Genomic DNA, 21,389 nt, shown 5'->3' on the forward strand with positions numbered 1-21,389 from the left:
GAGCTTTTAAATCGTCACTGAACTTAGTCTGGAAAATCAACGGCTAAGGTAAAGCTCTCTCTTTTAGATCCGACAGTGCATATTTATTTAGATCGTCTTTAGATCTTTTCCCATTTTGGTTGATTTTAGTATTCGGTTTGATCGAGAAATTTGGATGGCGGCTGTGGCTGGAGCAAGGTCGTCGACGTTGAATCCAGACGCCCCGATGTTCATCCCGTCGGCGTTTCGTCAAGTAGAGGATTTCTCTCCTGAATGGTGGGAGCTTGTCAAGACATCCACGTGGTTCCGTGATTACTGGCTAAGCGAGCATCAGGAGGAGAGCTTCGCAGCGGATGACGACGAGGGAGATGCAGCCAATTTGTTACCGGATTATTTTGACCTCAGCTTCGATGACGAGTTCCTTGATCTCGATACTCAGTTCCAGGAGTTCCTCGAATCCGAAAGCAAAGAAAGACCAGAAGAAAAGAACCAGCTAAACGGTATTGTGAAGCATGAAATTTAATTTAATTTGATTTGATTTGATTCCTGTTAAATGTTACCCCTTTAACGATTGAAACTGAATAAATAGTTATGAATTTGTTTGTGATTATTTATTTTGGTAGGTTTTGGAAATAATAAGGATGCGAAGGCCGTGTTAAGGAGTTTGAGCATGCCAAAATCTCCAGTGGAGAAAAGTCCGAAGTCCAGGTATTTTGAGAAGGCAAGTAAGTGCGTGAGTCCCAGGCCACGAGTACGACGAATCCAGCAACCCCGTTGAGATTATTATGTATTTCGATTGGAGTTGTTGGCTTTGGATTTGGTTCTTACTTATTACAGCCAGCAGCTCACTCTGTCACTGGTTGCAGTAGTTGTATTAGTTTCTTAGCTCCAACTTCCAAGTCAAAATCGTTGTACATAGGTGTTTGCAGCTTTTGTGGTTGTCTACGGATTGGGTTCAGTTTAACCTTTTCTTTCTACTTTATGTGTAACACTGGTTATGTAAGAATATATGGAAAATGTTATGCGACGAAGGTCTAACTTTTTTATTTCTCTAAGAGCTTGTAGTCTTTCTCCAAGGTGGATCGAACAAAACATACCTTTAAGTTTGGATTAATGTGTAAATTAGTTCAGATTTTATTTTATCAATTTGGTACTTATATAAAAAAGAATAAAATACATAATTAGTCATTGAACTATTACAATTTTTTTTAAAAATGTTTACTAAAATATTAAAATTTTTAATTTCATCATTAACATTTGAATAAATTTTTTGTGGTCATTTGTATCATTAAAATCATAATATTTATCTAATATGGTTTAACTTATTAGAAATGGTTTGTTTATACGCAATTAAAAAATCAAGTGGCCTCGTCAAGTTAGAAAATAATAAACGTAAAATTTAAGAACTTTGCTTAAGAGAAAAAAATATAGGTTTAGGGTTATAGAAAGTGAGTTTTCTCTAAAAGTGACAATAGAAATTAAGTTTGGTTACATTGCAATTTATAAAGAAAATTGAAGATTTTGTGATTTAGGGCAAAGATTGGTGATTTAGAGAAAATTTTAAAAATTAAGGATTTTACGATTTAAGGCGACGATTGAAGGTTACATTGTCATGATTTAGGATTTAAGTTATTTTGTTATTTTATTTAAGGGTTTATGATTTTAGTTGGTGTGTTAAGGTTTATTTTAAGTTTAAGCAAGTAATGGACAAAAAAAAACGTCATAAGGCAAAAAATCATATGTTTTCTTTTGGTATGAATAGAATTTTTTTTTCTGGCCATATATGAATCCACTAGTTTTATTTCTACCTATACATGAATGAAATAGTTTTGTTTTGAATATTAATTATGGTTGTTGTTGACATCTTTTTCTTATAATTGTTTTTGCCTATACAAGACTGAACCGATTTTGTTTTGTTTGTTGTTATTGTTGTGTACACTTTTTTCTACCAAGTCATTTGTTATTGTGCATTATGTTGTGCTAAGTGTGTTATGTGGTTATTGTCTGCTTATCAGGAAGGCATGTGGAGTCATGTTTAGGTTTAAATGTTTTTTAAAACATGTGAAGGCTATTGTTGTATTATATATATAATTTTATAATATACTTTATTGAAGATTAAAGTGTTTAAGTTATTAGGATTTATGTCTAAATCAAAATAATCCTTTAACTAAAATTTTGAAATTTGATAATTTTTCAAAGCCTAATCTAGACTATTTCTTAATTGTTATTCATCATGGTGGTTAATTTTTATATACTCCTAATATGATTTATATTAGAAAAAATGTTGATTACTTTAATGTATGCCATGTAGATGCTATGTTTTATGATTGAAATGAATGATATTATTGATGTATTAGGCTATACGGGCAATATAAGATGTTATTAGCAAATGTCTGTGAAGGCACTTAATACTGATTCTGTTAGACCTCTTAGAATAAAAGTTGATTTTATCAATATGGTTGCAAAAATGCCTAAAAATCATTACATCTATGTGTACTTAGAAGATGAGTTTATCATTGATGAACATAATGTAGATGGTAGTTTTGTTGAAAAAGCACATGTGAATGTTGCTTTAGACATTGAAATTAAAGTAGAAATAAAAGTAAGATGTAATGTTAAGAAATATGAAAATGATAATGACAGTTCTGATTTCAATTTTAATAAGAATAAATATAATATGGAAAATGATGATGATCATGATTTTAAGATCAATGTAGATTTAGGAATTGAGAGAGATATAGGTTTAGGTGATGAAGATGAGGTTGGAGTGGATGATAGTTTACGTGTTAGAGCAGGTACAAATGAAAAAGAATATGAAAAATCAAATTCTTTACACAATGCACATGAATCTAATTCAAAGGTTATTAGTAGATGGTCAGAATTCAATAGTGAAATAGATATGAAAAATCCTAAGTTAGAAAAAGATATGTTGTTTACAGTATAAGAAGAAGAATAAGTGTGATGTCGAGTTTGAAAAGAATGATAAGCAGAAGGTTAAGATGGTCTGTAATAAATGTTGTCTATGAAAACTGTAAAGGGTAAAATTCAATACCAAAAACCAACTAGATCATACTTTGCAGATCAAGACTTATGTTTTTGAACATACATATTTTAAGGATCTAAAAATTTGAAACATGACTTCTAAATGGATGGGTCAGTATTATGTTGACAAGCTTATTACTGATCCAAAATACTTCTTGAGTTCTCTTCAATAAAATGTGATGACAGACTTTGTCATTAATGTGTCATTAACAAAATATTTTAAGGCTAACCAAAGAGCACTTAAATTATGTATGAAAATCACAAGGAACATTATGTTAAGATTTATGGGTATTTGAAAGAGCTTAAGCAAAGCAATAAAGGAACCATTATAATCAGTTTCCTAGATTGCAGATTATTGAAGAGGATGTATGTTTGTTTGCAAACATGCAAAGATGGGTTCAAAGCTGGTTATAGGTATATTATCAATCTTGATGGTTATTTCCTAAAAGGATATTATGATAGATATTTGTTGATAGCTGTTGGGATTGATGCAAATGATTGTATCTATCCATTAGCTTATGCAACTATTGAAAGTGAAAACTATGACTCTTGATATTGGTTCCTATTTTTGCTAAAAAATGACTTTAAAATTGCAAATTCTTATCACTAGACTTTTATATCAAATAAACAAAAGGTTTGAATTTTATCCCTTTAATTTTTTTATTAGTTTCTTTTAATATGAAATTAAGGTTATAGTATATAACTATAGTTTATATTTTTGTTGTTTTGAAAAAGACTTATATATGCACTTATGGATATTGTACCTAATGCTGAGCACAGAAATTGTGTTAGGCATTTATATACAAATTTTAAGTCAAATTTTACAAAAAAAAAAAACATTAAAGGACTGTTTGTGAAAAGCTGCTAAAGCTACTTACTTGAAGGAGTTTGAAGATGCAATGAAAGAAATGAAAACCTTGTCAATTGATGCAAACAAATGGCTTGAGAGAAAAGATCTAGCTCAGTGGTCTAAGTCTCACTTCTTAACAAAGGTTAAATGTGACATGCTTTTAAATAATTTAAGTGAGTCTTTTAACAAGTTTATTTTGGATACAATGGATAAACCTATTCTAATAACGATGGAGACTGTTAGGATAAAATTAATGCAAAGGATTATCTTGAAAAACGTAATTATTGAAAAGTATTCGAGACTACTTTGTCCTAAAATACAAAAAAAAGTTAGATCAAATTATGTTACAGTTAAGTAGATGTTGGCCAAAACATGTAGTGATCCAAGATACCAAGTAGCATATGGGCCATTAAACCAACATGTGATGGACCTTCAATTGCATACCCGTTCATGCAAAAAAATGGGATATTACTTTGATTCTATGCATGCATGATGTTTCAACCATGTTTTTTTCTAAAGAAAGGCTTGAAACTTATATCGATCCATGTTACAGCAAGACCACATAAGTTAATATATATTCCAACTTTATTTGCCCTATTAAATGTGTAAATCAATGGACAAGTGATGAAATCCTAGAACCAATACTACCACCTATTCTAAGAAGGCCACATGTAGGAGAAGAAAATCGATTAAAAAATGGAAGTTAGTTTAAAATCAACAAGAGATAAAGGAAACTCAGTTATAGCAAATGTGAAAAACCAAGGCATAATGCAAGGACATTTAAAGAATAGATTGGTGGTAATAGCATATTGAATGTAAATAAAGGATTTGTCAAACCAGCAAAAAGATATATGTTAATGTTACCTATTAGTGTTTTATTTTATTGATTATAAATTATTAATGATAGTAATAGATAAAATATAGTAACTTATTTTTATTATTTCCATTTTACAAGTGAAAAGAGCTATTGGGACAACTAACCAAAAGGTTAAAGATTCTACCACTGAAAAGATAATATATAATATAAATATTTGGGATTATTAACCCAAACACTTATACTTCTAATGTATTTGTTAAGGTGTTCAGCCACTTTCAACCATATCTAGAAGATCTAAAAGATCTAGAAAGCCACCTCAAACCATAATTGAAAGATCTGGAAAACCACCTCAGCCACTCAAACCACAACAACTAAAAGATCTTAAAAGCATGTAATCATAAATATTAAATCATTTATTGTATTGATGTGTAAAGCTCTAGTCAAAATTTTCAATCACAACAGAATTCTATTTATGGATTAAGTGAAGTTTTTAAACCTATTAAAACTCCTATAAGTATTGAAGCTAGCCAAGAAGGAATACAAGTGCAGTGGAAATACTTGATTAAGCATGCTGCTAAGAAAAAGCTGTTTTCAATCAATGTTCAACACATTAAGAGAGGTACTAAAAGACCAACAAAGCCAAAACCACGAAATGAAAAACCAACAGCAACTTGCAAATGAGTTTTTATTTTGTGTACATGACTAGGATTATGTATTTTGTGGATATGACTTGTTTAGAATATTGATCTAACAAAAATGTCTTATGTGTTGGATTTACAACAAGGTTTTTTTTTACAAGGGTATAGATGTAAGGGTTCTTTTTGTAGATAAAACAAATTTTTTTGTTGGTAAAGGTATGCATGTAAGGAAGGTATACATATAAGAAGAATGCAAATGTATTGATTGTTAGGAGTTTGTTTCAAGTCCAACATAATTACTAGAATTACACTTGACCAAAATCGTATAAATGCCTTATGATTATCAATACAGTCATGTATTTGGACCTATTACTAGTTTATTATTTTCAGATTTATTAGTTTTTGATTTATCAATACATGATATGTTTTTGACTCGGTTATAATTATCAATACCTTATTTGTTAAAGTTACTAGTTCATTGAAATCAGGTTTAGGGTAAAGCAATAGAGATCAACTGCAATAGCACTGAGTTCATTTACTGCAATAGCATACTGAAACAGTCAAATAATATGAGTTTATTATATAATCTAATCTATTACATACTATAGCTTTCACTTGATACAAAAATGATCATTTGATACAAAAATGTTCTAAAACCCATCCTATGGCTACCATCATTCACTACCACCTGATATAAAATACACAACAAACCCATACTCCTTTAATGCCATTATACCTAATGCACCTAAAACATTACCGTAAAACCAATTATACATTACATTAAAGAGTAAACAACCTTAAACCATTATATCAAAGCTTAATCAAAATGAAAATTAAACAATAGGCAAACAACAAAATCCACACTACATGTTCCTTCCTTCGTTGGCTTTCAGTGGTTCTCATTTTTCTTAAAAGGCCAATAAGCACAACTCTTGCATGATCACCAACCGATGGATCATGCCAATCGAAGAAACGACATCCATATAAATGTATATAATTCTTACAACCCAAAAACCTTCTTTCAGGATTGTCATTTGACCATAAGGTTTTCAATTTAGCTAGTATTCCACAATGACAAAAGGAAATACTCATATTAGGGTTTTCTATTCTTAATCAGAGAAAAAAAAATAAAAAAAGAAAAAGCAAAAATGAGAGGGAATGAACAGAAAATATTAAGGAAAAAAAACGAGGAAAAAGGGAAACAAATAAAAAAAATGTTGTAATTTTTGTATGCAACGTGAAAAAAAATTAGCCATGTCAGCAAAGCATTTCTGATTAGTTAAGCCACATTAGATAAATGTTATTGTTTAACGGTACAGTGACAAAAAACACTTATTCACACGTTGATGACTAAATTAAAAATTTTAGTACTTTAGTAACCATTTTAAAAAAACTGCAATAATTTAGTGACAAATTATATAATTTACCCTATAAAAAAATTCAAAATTTGGTATTTTAACTTTACTTTTGTTAAGTATTCTGCACTATTTGATTAATGGTGTTAAGTAAAATAATTAAGTGACCAATAATGATCAATGAAAATGTCACATATCAAAAATTTATTTGTTAGATTTCTTGTGAAGTCAGTATATTGTTAATCAAGTTGATATATCTAGAGTAAATGACATGACAAAATGAAAATAAAACTTAAAAGTTCAAATATGAATTTTCTTATAAATACTAAATCGTAAAGAGTAATGAATTTAAAGATCAAATTCCATATTAACCTTTTAAATTTTAACTCAGACCCAAGCAAAGTAAAATATCAGACAACCATTTTATGAACATGGAAATTCTGGTGAGGGTCTAATTACCATTTTGATCAATTATGATAGGGACTATAATTTATCCAAATCCTAATAAAAACTGTTTGATTCATGAATCCATCCTTAATAATTCTATAAGTAAGTGATATAGATTGTATCTGAGTATATAATCTATATAAATCAAAGCCACAACATCAACCACTGTTCTTCAGTCAAAACTCATATAGTTTTCAATCGGGGCAATAGTTCGAACGTTGTTTGTATTATCAAACTGAACCTATTTCTTATATCTTGGCCGGTGAATCTTAGGATAAACAATATGGAGTTTCTTTCTAGTCTTAAAATTAAAAAAAAAAAAATGCCTAATTCCATGCTTCTTTCCAATTTTGTCAAAATGGGCTCTACTGCTCGAGATTCTCAGACCAAGCCACTGCCTCTCGCATGCCTAGCTAGTTGAATAATAATACTAAATCATCACGCCAAAACCCAACAACTAAAATATATTCTGGTGAAGAACACCAAAGAAATACTGATTTAAATTTTGAAACCTTTATCTACTCTTCTTTTTTTTAAATAGTAACCTGAAAAAAAAAATACAGATTTTAGACATCTGTGTTTAACTTGAAAATAGAAAAATAGGTTGTAGGCATCTGTGTTGAGACTTGCAGTTCACTACATGCAAGCTACAAGTCGCTTGTAAGTAATCTTCATTTCATTACTAACAAATTTGAGAATCAAATGAGTTTTCATCTGGAAATTTAATACATTATTTTAATTGAATTTTATTACTACTATCTTTTACTTGGTATTTCACCAACCTGCTGGTGCCAACTTTGTCTTCGAAGACAAAATTGGGTTGAATCTACCGGCAGACATTTGTACTCACAGGGGAACATGTATAATTTTTGTTTTTTGATTTTCTCTCTTTTTTTTTTCCCTTGCCCGGTGAGATTGAAGCCAAATTCAGTTAAGCGTCCTTCCCAGAGAGACGTGGACCTTAAAATATTTTAAAATGTTTGATAAAATGCACATTTTTCTGTTGAAAAATTCCCTTTTTTTTCTATTTGATTGTATGTATGATTTCTTGCCTCCTATTATAACTTTTCTTAACCATGAAACAAAATCTTGCATGGAGAATCTTAAAAGATTTAATATTGGCCTATGTATCTAAACCTTTTGTTTTGTTATATTCTCAAAAGGTAACATATAGTTGCCGACCAGTTCCAGTTTAGTATTATTTTAAAGCCCTCCACTCCATGCTTTCATGTTTCAACAACGTAGGGAAAAGGCCCAACCTTTCAATCCTCCAATTAAATCATAAACAAAATAGCTCTCGGTGGATTCTTTTCTCAAAAGTCAAACTAATTTTCATGAGCAAACTTATATATATCAAAATAACCGTTACACCTCAACCTGTATTTCATTAATTCAGAATCTCTCTCTCTAACAAGAAATCCATGCCTTTCTTTAAACCCCGCTCCTCTGTTTCAATCTTTCTCTTTTCATATCAACACCCTCTCTCTCTCTCTCTCTCTCTTTTTTAGAGAAGCGCATAGAATCCAAGGAATGGTTCTTATTACAATAGCTCCTCCTTTGCAAGAAGCTGTGTTGTCATCTCCTGTACTATCATCGGCTTCAGCAAGCAGTAGCAGCATTAGCAGCACAAGCAGTGAAGCTGATGACAGCCCACCCGCATCTCATCGTTTTGTGCTTCAAGATGACGCCAAATATGAATTTCCATGCAAAACATTATGGGCGTTTCAATCATACAAATCATTGGCGGTGCTGTCTGGGCATATTGGTTCAGTTTCTTGCATGGCCTTATGCGGGGAATTCATCTTAAGTGCATCACAAGGTAAGGATATTATAGTGTGGCAACAGCCTGACTTGAGGCAGTTCACAAAGTTTGGCCAAGGTGATGGCTCGGTGAAAGCGATTGTGACTGTTAGCAACAAGGTTTTCACTGCACATCAAGATAGTAGGATCAGAGTATGGAAGGTTTCAAGAAGCTCAGAGAACGTGTTTAAGCTTGTCGACACACTTCCTACTACCAAGGACTATTTGGGAAAGTTCATGAAGCAAAGTAATTATGTCCAAACTCGGCGGCATCATAAGCGTTTATGGATTGAACACGCGGATAGTATTTCTTGTTTGACAGTCTGCAACGGGTTGATTTATTCAGGTTCATGGGATAAGACCCTTAAGGTGTGGAGGATATCTGATTTGAAGTGTTTGGAATCGATTAAGGCCCATGATGATGCTATCAATAGTTTGGTAGCTTGGAAGGGGATAGTCTATTCAGCATCGGCGGATGGGAAGATCAAGGCTTGGGGAAAAGAAGCGAAGACCTCTCATTCGTTGCAGGGGATTTTAGAGGGTCACAAGGATGTTTCGTTGAATTCAGTTGTTGTTTCTGAAGATGGAAAGTGGGTCTATGGAGGGGGTTCAGATGGGTTTGTTCTGGGGTGGGAAGGGAATGGTGATTTTGTTAGTTGGAAATTAGTGAGTGAGACAAAAGCACACCATGTGGCTGTTTTGTGTATGTGCCTGACGGAAGATTTTTTGTGCAGTGGCTCAGCTGATAAAAGCATTGGTATTTGGAAGCGAGAGGCTTACGGTGAACTTTGTAAAGTTGGGGTCATAAATGGTCATGAAGGGCCAGTCAAGTGTTTGCAGGCATCACCCTGTAATGTTGGTAGTGGTTTCTTGCTCTATAGTGGAGGCCTTGACAAATCTATAAGGGTGTGGTGGGTGCCAAAGAACTCTGCAAAAAACGACGAAACATCTACAACGTAACAGTTAACACAGATCAGAAGTCTATTGTCTTGGATTATCAATGTTTTTGTGAGTAGTGGAGCATTGCTTCCTTTTTTAATTGTTTGTAGTTGCTTCGGAAGTCATTTCGCTTTGTTTTGATTCAAGCTGTGAACGTAGGAAAACAGAACCGAAGCTTTTAGGAGATCTTGAAGTTGGTTTTGGGGTTCAGGTCTTCATTTGCAGTTACATAGGATCAATTTGTGCAGTTTCTTTAGAGTGGTGTGTGATCAATTTTTCTTTCTATTTTTTTTTTTCTGGGTTTTCAAACAGTTTTGTGGATTCTTGTCAATTGTAAATATGAGTGGTTTGAGGGAAAATTCAAGCAATACAAATAATTTACAACTGTTTATTCAGTTGCATGATTGAGAATGTCAAACAAATCAGGCAAACATTATATGGATTGTTGGGATTTCTATTCCTTCTCCATTATAATTAGAATTTAGTTGATTTATTGTCAATTTTAATTATTACTGGTTTGAGGGAAAATTCAAGCAAAACAAATAATTTACAACTTTTTCTTCAGTTGCATGAGTGAGTGTCAAACAAATCAGGTAAACATCATAAAGATTGTGGGGACTTCTATTCCTTCTCCATTATAATTAGAATTTAAGTGATTTAATCACGGAACTAAACAATATTTTGAAGCCATTAAATAATTGTGTTGGAGCTGTTTCGCAATTTATATTTATTTTATTTTATTTTGTTTGAAAGGACGGCAACGTTGTATTACATGAAAAAGAGAAAGAGAAGGGTTTAGTTCGAACCCAAGCACTAATATCTTCTTTAAGGCTTCCGTGGCCACTAGATCAAGAAGCAATTTAATCTGTTATGTAATTTAGTTATCTGAATCAGGTCCGTAAGAAAATGGCATTGCCAACATTGAACATGACAAACTTCAACAATAATTTGGGAAAAACTTAAAGATAAGAACTCAAACAAACATTTTAATAAGCCATTAAGAAAGGAATCTTTGCCTTAATTATATTCAGTGCTTTGGTGTTCTCCATCTTCATGAAATGTAAATATTCCTCAGCTTTTTTTGTTGGATTAGTGGAACATTTTGTCCTCAGGCTAATCGTCTTAAATCTTTAAACAGAAGTTTCTGTGAAAGAAAGTGATTATTTCATGAAACAGAAACAAACTTTTCGGGTGGTGGATTCTCATCTTTTTCTTCTGAGCAAGCATTTTGGCAAGTGTTCTTAAAAGATGCATGATAAGCAATAATCTTATGGCCCAATATCAGTGATCAAATGTCTATTACTCAGTACTGATTAAAGGCTTGAGATAGTAGGAAAATCAATATATTAAGGGAATATCTTTTAAGGATTTCTATATATAAATTTGTTTAGAGCATCTTTATAAGAATTCGTTATGCTATCTGTATTAAATACCATTTATCTTTTCTTCAGTTTATTAATGCTCAAACCCTTCTAAATTGGACCAATTTTCTTCGTGCCAAAGAAAAGGACCAACCTTTTCATTTGTCTGTTCTTAGAGAATGTATTCGATGACTTTATATAGTGAAATAAAGAATCAAAGCATCCATCAAGAAGCAACAGTACGAATACTTTGAAGGGATGCATGCATCCTACCCATACTGTCTTCCAGAATTGTCTAGTCTGAAGGGCCGCCCCGCTACACAAAATGTTCAAACAAATAATTGGTAAATTTGGTTAAATTAGGTTGACTAAGCATATGTTTGGATGCAATTACACTTTCAATGAGATACAATTAAACTTCAATTATCATAAGTTGAATTCAAATATTAATTTCAGTGAAATCCATTCACCACAAATTTTTTTTTAAAAATTTTTTTTAATCCCAATTATAATAACTTTTATTATTATTTTCAAATTTATTGGATCAATCTCAGTGCTTTTCATTTGAATGAATAATGAGATTAAAAATAATTGTAAAAGTGAAATTGATTATTCTAATATTAAATTAAGTGATGAGATATATGTTTGAATACAAATAACAAATAAAAAATGATTATTAAAGACATTACTAAAATAAAAATTATATGTAATAAATAATTATTAAATTATTTTAAATAATCATTTTGTGAATAAATTATTCAAAATTGATAATAAAATTAAAATAAAGTTTGTTTATTTATTTATTAGTTTACTATATGATAATAAATTATTTTATTAATTTATTATATAATAAAAAAAATAAAATGAATTAAGAAAAAGAAAAATATAAGAGTTAACGCAATTTTGGGTTAATATTAAAATTCTAAAGGAAAAAATGAAAAAAATAAAAAAGCTGTGAGGCGATTGGTCAGTGGAACTTTTGAGTCCGGTAAGCAGTTGTCACAGGTCTTATTGCACCGGAGATCTGCTTGGGTCTCGAGCCACCAGTGAACACAAAATTTGACTGCAATCACACCTCCACCAGAGGTGGATTGAATCCAAACAAAACCTAAATTGTGCTTTTTTTTTTAAGCCTTAAGAGAAATAGCATCAGTTTAATAGGTCATCTGACCTGTTCAAAAGCCCGGTTCTTTGAAATTATTTCATCGTCATACTCTGTATCTTTCATATGGTTAAATTTATGTGTCAGCAACTCGAGTAGTTGGTAGTTGGTTACCTTGACTGGCATAATTTTCCTCATAACAAAAATGTTTTTCTTTTAAAATATTTTCATTAATTAAAAATTTATATTTGATACATAGCCAAGATGCTACATTTTATTTCGAAAAAATTAACTTTCAAAAATGCTTTTTTTTTTAAATGTTTACATTTTTGTGAAAAATAGAGATTTTTTTTTTATTGTTTGAATTAGTCAATAAAAAAAGTTTTCTATTATTGATTGTTTTCTAAAAAATTTATTTTTTTCAAATAATATTGACTTAAGTAATAAAATATTGAAAATATTTATTATTAAAACTATTAATATTAAAAAATAATTATATTTTAATAAAAATATTTAATATTCAAAATATTATATTAATATAAAAATACTTAAAACAAAACTATCTATTATTGTTTATATTAATACTTTAAAATATTTCAAATAGTATTACTATTTTTGAAATATTTATTTTTTATTAATATAATAGTATTAAAAATAGTAATATTAATTATTAAAACAATAAAAATATTTATACTATTAAAATAGTTATATTTTATATTGAAAGTATCTATTTTTAAGTTTATAACAAAAACATTATTTATTTATATTTTTATTAAAATAGTAATATAAATACATTAGTCAATAAAATATAAAATAATTTATTTTAAATTAAAAATATTAAGATTATTAAAAATATTGATATAAGTAACATAATAATATTATATTATTTAATATTAATTATTATTATAATAAAAATACTATTTAATATAGTATTCTTTATTATTAAAATAACAATATAATACTAATTATTATTGAAATATTAAAAATATTTATAATGTAAAAAATAGAAATATTTAAAATTAAAATATCAACAGACATTTAAAGCTAATGTTTTAATTAAAATTAAATAAAATATTTTTATTAATATAATAATATTTTAAGTCGAATCAAATTAAGTTAAGTTTAAAATATCATATTCAAAGTCTTGCTTGAGTAAAATTATAAAAATATTTAAAATTAAAATATTATAAGACTTAATATTAATATTTTAAAATTTTTAAGTAAAATTAAATAAATTTTTTTTATTAATATAATAATATTCAAGTTGAGTCAAATTAAATTTGAGTTTTAAAAACTCATTCATGATGTTCGACTTGAGTAAAACTGTACTCACAAACTTGATAAATAGTTTTACCCATAGATAATTACTTTTTTAAAAATTATTTTTTCAAAAGACAACTTTTAGAAATTTGGTCTCATTTTTCATTGAATGATAAGTTATTTTCAATCGACCAGATAATTTTCTAACAAAAAACTAAAAAATGTTGAAATTATTTTTTAAAAGTAATTTTTGCTAAATAAACAGAGAGCTTAAGTGTGTTTACTTTTTAGGATTTTAAAATATTAGAATTAATTTTTTATGAATTGTTATTGTGTAGCTCATTGATAATGTATAAGATTTATATGCTCATGGTACATTTAATATAAACTTTTTTTAAGTTATTAGTAGTAATTCTAAATAGTTTTGTTTCGTAAAATTAAATACATATTTACCCTTGCAAATGCACTGGATTTTTATATTTATAATAATATTTAATTTAATTCATTAAAAATCTACATAAAATTTTTGTAGATTCAAAATTTTGTTTTTATCGTTAAATATTTGTATCTTCTCTCTTTTGTTTTTATTAAATTTATATATTTAATATCAAAATCTTTGATTTAATTTTTAATTTCATAAATTGAAAGTATAAAAATTTTAAAATAAAAACATAATTTATCAACAAAATTTTTAAAAACTTTTTGACCTCTATCTTAATATAAAAAAGTATAATAGTAAATATTTAACACATTGAAAATTTTAATTAAATTCATTTCATAAATTTGATTGCTTAATAGGTAAAAAAGATAAATTTGTTATATAAAAAAAAAAGGTTTGCATAAAATTCAAATGTAGTAAGTATTTATAGATCTCAAAAATTTATAAGAAAAATCAATAATTAGGATAAAGTGCAACTGAAATTTAATAATAAAGCAGATCAAAAAAATAGATGAATTTTAAATTAAAGAAAAAAAATATGATTTAAGAATTGAATCAAGAAAAGTTCGTCATATTCTAAATCATTCATCGATCCCGTAAACACTTATTTTTTCTATGCATACATATATCCATGATCAGAAAACTTTATTCATTACAACAACAAAAAAAAAAGGAATGATTAGAAAACTCCAATTTATAATTTTTATCATCATAATATAATAAAATTTAAAGCAGAAGCGATAGAATTGATATATGTTTCCAAAAATTACATGAAAATAAAGAAATAAAACCTTCTTAAAAATAAATCACATAACTTGAGAAACAAAAAAAAATACCTTTTTTATTTTTATTTTTGAAAAGATCCATTGTTTATTCTTATCAATCCTATAAATTAATATAAATACAAAAAGAATATAAGAATAGGGAAATTTAAGGGAGGAAATAGAGATTTGAAAAAAAAAATGAATGAAAAAAAAATACTTTTAGATGAAGAATTTGAAGAAATCTAGAATAGAATGAGTAAAGAAAAGAGTTTTGGATGAAATAAAATAGCAAAACTCTATTATATTTTTAATTTGATATCAAATATTTTAAAATATAAATAATTAAATATGTTTTTATCTATTTATTTAAATGGATATTTTTATCCGTTTAATTGGAGATTTAAGAAAATGAATTAAGATGAATTGTTTTAAGTCTTTAAACCAAAATTTTTAAATAGTTTGAATTTAAACAATTTTAGTGTATTTAGATATATCTCAATTTAAAAAATATATTTAGATATATTTTGAATATTTAATATGATTTAATGATTTAATTTGAAAGTTTTTGATTATTGATTATTTTGAATAATATACAATTGGATTTAGATATATCTTGATTAAAAGAAGAATTTAAATATAAATCAATATTTATATATTTTGAATATTTAATTTAATTTAATAATTTAATTTGAAAGTTTTTATTATTGATTATTTTGAATAATATATAGTTGGATGTAGATTATTTGAAAAAAAAAGATTTAAATTCAAATAAATATTTGTAAAGTTTGGTCCACTAAAAAATAATAAAAACTAGCGTAAATATAACATTTTAAACTTATTAAAATGTTATTTGAAAATAAATTACAAAAATTATTGTTTAAAATCATTATCCTTCATGCTCATTGACATTCAAATAGCAATTCCAAAATAGTTTTGATAAGAAAGGAAATTGGAAATAATGATCATATAAAAAAAATTTTGATTTTGAAAAGAAAAATTATATATATTGTTAACAAACATTAGGAAAACAAGTAAAAAAATTTCACGCAATCCAACAATAAAATTATTGCAACCGGAAACAAACCCAATCTCATAACATGCAAGAAGATCCAACATCAACTAAAACCAAAGGCAAGGTATTCAAAATAAAAGTAGAAAATCCGTCTAATTCAATAATCAAAACCACCCATTTCAAATTCAATCAAGGAAAAAACCAAAACTTTCTTTTCAAAGAAACAATGAAAGAAAGACTTTGTTTTCAATCATTTAAAATCTAAATTGTGAGAAACAATGAATAAAGTCAAAAAGGTATACCCAAAATAGGTAGTGGAAGCATGAATTTTCTTGGACAACTTTGTAGAGTAATCAAACTTAAACTTGGAATTAAAACAAAAATGTATGTTAAAAGAAAATTTGAATTAGAATACATATTAGTTTTTCATAAAAATAAAATTATAAAAATAACAGTATACCTTTTAAAGAAAAGTTGTAAATCCAAAAAATAATAATTGTGTAACACACTTCATTTATAGGTTTTGTCGGTTTATATAGGTTTATTGCATAAAATTAAAGTGTATAGATAATTTTGATTATAAAACGTTTAAAATTTTTCAAATGTTTAAAAATATAGTAATATTTTTTAAAATTATAAAACGTTTAAAGAAAAGGAATATAAGAAATTTTATGAAAGTAAAATTATCTAATTTTGAGATTTTAAATTTTAAAATAGAAATATATCTATCTAACTAATCAAATTTGAATTAAATAATATTAATTTTTAAAGTTTCAAATTTATATTATAATTTGCTCTTTATTTTAAATATATAATTTTATCTATTTATTTTAAATCTAAATTGCTTTTTCATTTAGATTTAAACTAAATCTAAATCCTGATATATATAAACCAAAGTCTTATCTATTTAAATAAATTTGAAGATTTTAAATGGATTTAAATAATACTAAATAAAGTAAATAATTATATTTCTTTTTATCTCTTTTCTAATTAATATTTAAATTCTTATTACTATTTAATGATTTAATTTAAAAGTTTTTTATATTTGATTATTTTGATAGTATAAATATAATTATTCATTATTATCCTATGTGTCATCTAAAGAAATTATCAACCTAAGCATTCATGTAAATAAATTTTATCAAGTTTTTATATACATTGTAATATAATATTATATATAATTTTAGTAAAAACTCAAACCCCTTTTGTTAAGTAACAAATGTGAGTGTGTATATGTTGTCTACGTGTTGTAGTGGGTCCAAACCTTTTGTTTTGCAATCCATATTCATATGTTTTTTATTGTAAATTTTACCTAATTTAAAAAAAGAAAAAAAAGGCAAAAGGTAAAAAAAAACCTAATGAAGGTGACACATGGATATCTAAATTAGCCTATTATCTTGAATTGATTCAATATCGATTTTTTTAATATTGAATCGAGATGAATAAAAAATTTATTGAATACCAATTGTTTTGTTATTCCAATCAATCGATTTATTTTGTTATAAAATTGATCTGATTAAAAAATTAAAAAATATAAAAAATTAAACAAATGAGGATGCTACATAGACCCCTCCAATAACATTATTTTCTTACAAAATTTATATAAAATTTAATAGATAATAAAATATATACTTATATATATATATCTTAAATTAGCTTAAGGCAAAGTATGCTAAATCCACTTTTGATTCGTCCTTCCTTTTTTTATAAAAAATAGACCCGACTTGATTCGGTGTCAATTTTTACAAAAACACTCATATTGAATTGAGATGGATCGAAATTTATTGAATATTATTTTTTATCAAATAAAAGTGTTATAGGTTAAATTTTTTTTGTTTTCCATCTCCGTTCACTATTCTTTTTTCAAAATTTATCTAATTAAAAAATAAAAAAATAAAAAATCCAAATTGGGGTAATAGATACCTAAATTGACCTCCTGTTATCACCAAAACGTATCTAATTAAAAAATAAAAATCTAAAACAAAAGAAATTATAAAATAAACCAAAAAAATGAAAAAAAAAAAGCATTTATATAATATGCCACATGAACATCTTATTGAGTTTAAAATATTAAATTCTTAAATTAAAAGTATTAAATAATAATTTTATTAATATAATATATAAAAATATAATTAAATTAATAATAAAAAATATTATATATATATATTTCTAAATGAATTGGGATAAAGCATTTTAAAAATATGTTTCATCTCAATGTTATATCTTATTAAAAAACTCAATTATCCAAACTTAGTTCTGATTTAAAAAATATGTACCTTATTGAATTGAGATGGATTAAAATCTGTTGGATTTGTTTTTTTTTTTTTTTATATCTTTATCAATCAACATTTTTTATTACAAAATTTATTTAAAAGTACAAAAAAAGCGAAATAAGAAAAAAAGACGAATGGGGTATTATGTAAATATCTCCATTGTCCTAATTTTTATAACAACAATAATTTAATAAAAAAGGCATAAAAAAACAAAAAAAAAAAAGAGAAAAAAATAAGGGAGTTCATTAGGGTATTATATGAATATCTCAATTGAGTTTAAAAATTTTTTTAAATTAATGTATTAAATAATAATTTGATTAATTAAAAAACTAAAAATAAAAAATAATAAAAAGAAATAGGGTGACATGGGTACACATTTGTTTTTTTTTTCTTTAAAAAATATAATCTTATTCTAAAAAAAAACTAGAAAAAGGAAAGAAATACGAAAAGCAAAAAAATAAAAAATAAAAAAAGTAGTTATCACGCCACGTTTGCAATAATGAATTTTTCTTGAAAAATTTATATCGTTGATTTTAGAAAACAAAAAAAAAAAGAAAAGAAAGGGCTGGCAAAAAAGAAAAAATCAAATCTAGATGTCTCGACACTTTCTCAATATTTTTTTCTTTAAAAATCATCAAATTATTAAAAAAATAACAAAAAAAATTTATATTTTAAATAATCGTATCCATGAGCTCTATAATAAAACAATTTTAAAATATTTTAAAATAAATATTAAATATTTTTTAAAAATAAAAAGTAAATAACGAAAAAAAAAAAAGATAAACAAAAAAAGTAGTCCAATGACTTAATATATGACAAACTCTTAATATCAAGTGAGTTTAAAAAACATAAAAATTATTTAATAAATATATAAAAAATAAAAAATTTAAAAAGAAAAAAAAACATGTAACATTGATAGTAAGTAAGTCTTAAAAAAAAAACTTTATTAAATATTTTTAAAAAAGTTTGTTAAAAAGGATAAAAAAGTAAAACAAAAAAATTAATATAAGAGGGTTCCATATATAAACAAATAAAATCTTTTAAATATATATATTTATATTTTTAAAATATTTATTAAATATTTTTAAAAAATTTAAAAAAATAAAACAAATGAAATATAATAAAAAAACGACACTGTAATTTACATATGACCTAAATTTAAATAATTCAAGTTCCAACTCAACAAACCGACGCTATGGTACGTACGTAACCAAAATTTAAGTTACGGATATAGAAAGGCACAAAACTCAAATGTAAAATGGCCCAAAGCATTATAAACCTAAATTGAAGAAGACATAACTGGAGAGGATTTGGGCTTATATTTTACTAACTCCTTCTGAAAGCCCAATTATCAATTTAAAGTAAATAATCTTTATCTCAACTTAACTTCTCTTTTCTTCTTCTTCTCTTACCAGTCAGCCTGCCACGCGACGGTCACATAAATTCCGACCTCGTAGTCTCCTACCACCCTCCGTTCAGTTCATCTTTCAATCGCAACAGCACGTAGCCAAAAGGCGAAAAGGTCGCCTCTTTATGTTCAAAATAGTGTCAGACAAGTCCATCTAAGAGAGCTTCTCTTTACACCATAATTGAGTTGGGACCTTGGGGCTTTAAGAGGAACTGAGGGACGAAGGGGTCATTTATGAGGTAAGCTTTAGATATTGTTATTTTAATTATTAATCTTAATTGTGTGTTATTATTTTAATTTCTTTTTGAAATTCTTTTTCTTTTAAAAATTACGTTGGAATTTGATGATCTGATTTCGTTCTTATTTGAGTTTTAGATTAGAAAAAGAAGAGATTTTATGTTTTAGCTTTTGTCAAAGATCATTTTTCTTAACAAAATATATATATAAGGCTTGCAACTTGGAGGGTGTTTAATGAAAGGCCGAAGTGATTTTTTTTTTCTGTTACAGAGAAATGGATAACAAATTGGCTCAACAGCTCTATTCAGAAAGCTTGCAGCTATCCAATTTTCACTTGGGCCATTCTTCAATTGCCAACGGTAAAATTAATTAATACTAGTAGCAATCCCACCACGCGATACCCGAAAGCTGTGCATTAATCAGTAGGGTCATTTTTGTTTCGTTTAGGTTTCAATGAGGCTGACATTCAGGCTGAAGATGGATGTTTATGGGGTGATTCTGACGAGGAATTGGATAAATCATCTGATTTAGACAGGGAGTGGCAGAGGAGGCATGAACAGTTCCACACAGTACTTGACAATTTAGATTTTCTTTTTCATTCTATATAAATCTATGATGGTTGTCAAGTATTTGATATCGGTTTCATTGTTGAGAATTTCCAGATTGGATATCGTGATGGCCTGATAGCAGGGAAACAAGCTTCTGCACAGGAAGGTTTTAATATTGGCTTTAAGCAATCAGTTTCCATAGGGTACAGCCGGGGCCTTGCCAGAGGTGTTACGAGGTAAAATGAAAACGAGGAAACTTTTTATTCTTTGTTGATGTCTAGATTGATTTATATATTTGATACATGAAATTGCTCTAAATCTTGGCTTAAATATTGTTCCTTTTCCTGTTTTTGATGTCTTTGCCTTCAAAGCACTCTGGCTTGTCTTCCAGATGAGTCGAGGGAGAAGTTGATTGACACACAAGAAAAGAGAGATGGATTCCAGGAGTTTTACAAATCCATGAATGCGCTTTCAACTACAGATGCACTTAAGTTGTTTCATGATGATATTTTGACAAAAAAAGCTGGGGATCAGAGTGAGCCTGCCGAGGCTGGTGTTAGTGTAGGTGGTTCACAAGAACAAAGCTCAAATTCTGATAGTTTGAGAAGTTATACTGCTGAGCTTCAATCACTTTTTCTTGAATCGCCTGAAATCAAACTACAATTCTTCCATCCAGAAGTTTCAACTCCTTATGTTTGTTGAAAACTGAATGCACATTCTTGTTTTCGCCCACGAAGCTCAAAAGTAGAGCATGAACAAAGCCTTAGGAAACGTTTGCAAGTAGTTTCCCAAGATTCTTATTACCATCTTTTGTGATTTAAAAATGCAAAAGAAATTTGATTGTTTTACTATTATTACTTGTGTGATATACTCAAAAATCTAGAATTCTTGCTTCTGTGATTTACTATTATTAATAGTTTAATACTTCTGTGATTTAAAGATTTCACAACATAATCAGACATGCTTGGTTCCCTCTTCCCAAATTGGGCCCTTGCCTACCCTATTTATTGACTGGCCTAAGCTGCAAAAGAGCATCCTTGTGTATGCACATATGTATCAGTTTTGCGTTAGGGATGTCGGCCTTCAGTCCTTTATTAATTATCCATTAAGCACTCATG

General features: G+C 27.4%; 3 protein-coding genes across 3 annotated transcripts; all 3 read left to right on the forward strand.

The window, feature by feature from the left end:
* On the forward strand, positions 1–1,034 carry LOC111294128 (protein EARLY RESPONSIVE TO DEHYDRATION 15-like). The gene is made up of 3 exons (XM_022887312.2): positions 1–48; positions 130–479; positions 603–1,034. The coding sequence occupies exons 2-3, from the start codon at positions 155–157 to the stop codon at positions 755–757; spliced, it is 480 nt and encodes a 159-aa protein (XP_022743047.2). The 5' UTR covers positions 1–48; positions 130–154; the 3' UTR covers positions 758–1,034.
* A 7,270-nt stretch (positions 1,035–8,304) lies between these two features.
* Positions 8,305–10,267, forward strand: LOC111295204 (protein JINGUBANG-like). Its single transcript, XM_022888596.2, has one exon. The coding sequence runs from the start codon at positions 8,659–8,661 to the stop codon at positions 9,886–9,888; it is 1,230 nt and encodes a 409-aa protein (XP_022744331.2). The 5' UTR covers positions 8,305–8,658; the 3' UTR covers positions 9,889–10,267.
* A 9,196-nt stretch (positions 10,268–19,463) lies between these two features.
* LOC111294160 (uncharacterized) lies at positions 19,464–21,225 on the forward strand. Its single transcript, XM_022887354.2, has 5 exons — positions 19,464–19,725; positions 19,994–20,082; positions 20,171–20,292; positions 20,386–20,507; positions 20,643–21,225. The coding sequence occupies exons 1-5, from the start codon at positions 19,721–19,723 to the stop codon at positions 20,971–20,973; spliced, it is 669 nt and encodes a 222-aa protein (XP_022743089.2). The 5' UTR covers positions 19,464–19,720; the 3' UTR covers positions 20,974–21,225.
* The last annotated feature ends 164 nt before the right edge of the window (positions 21,226–21,389 follow it).

This window comes from Durio zibethinus, chromosome 14, assembly GCF_047325235.1.
Source record: "Durio zibethinus cultivar Kanyao isolate XHJ-2024 chromosome 14, ASM4732523v1, whole genome shotgun sequence".
NCBI classification, from domain to species: domain Eukaryota; kingdom Viridiplantae; phylum Streptophyta; class Magnoliopsida; order Malvales; family Malvaceae; genus Durio; species Durio zibethinus.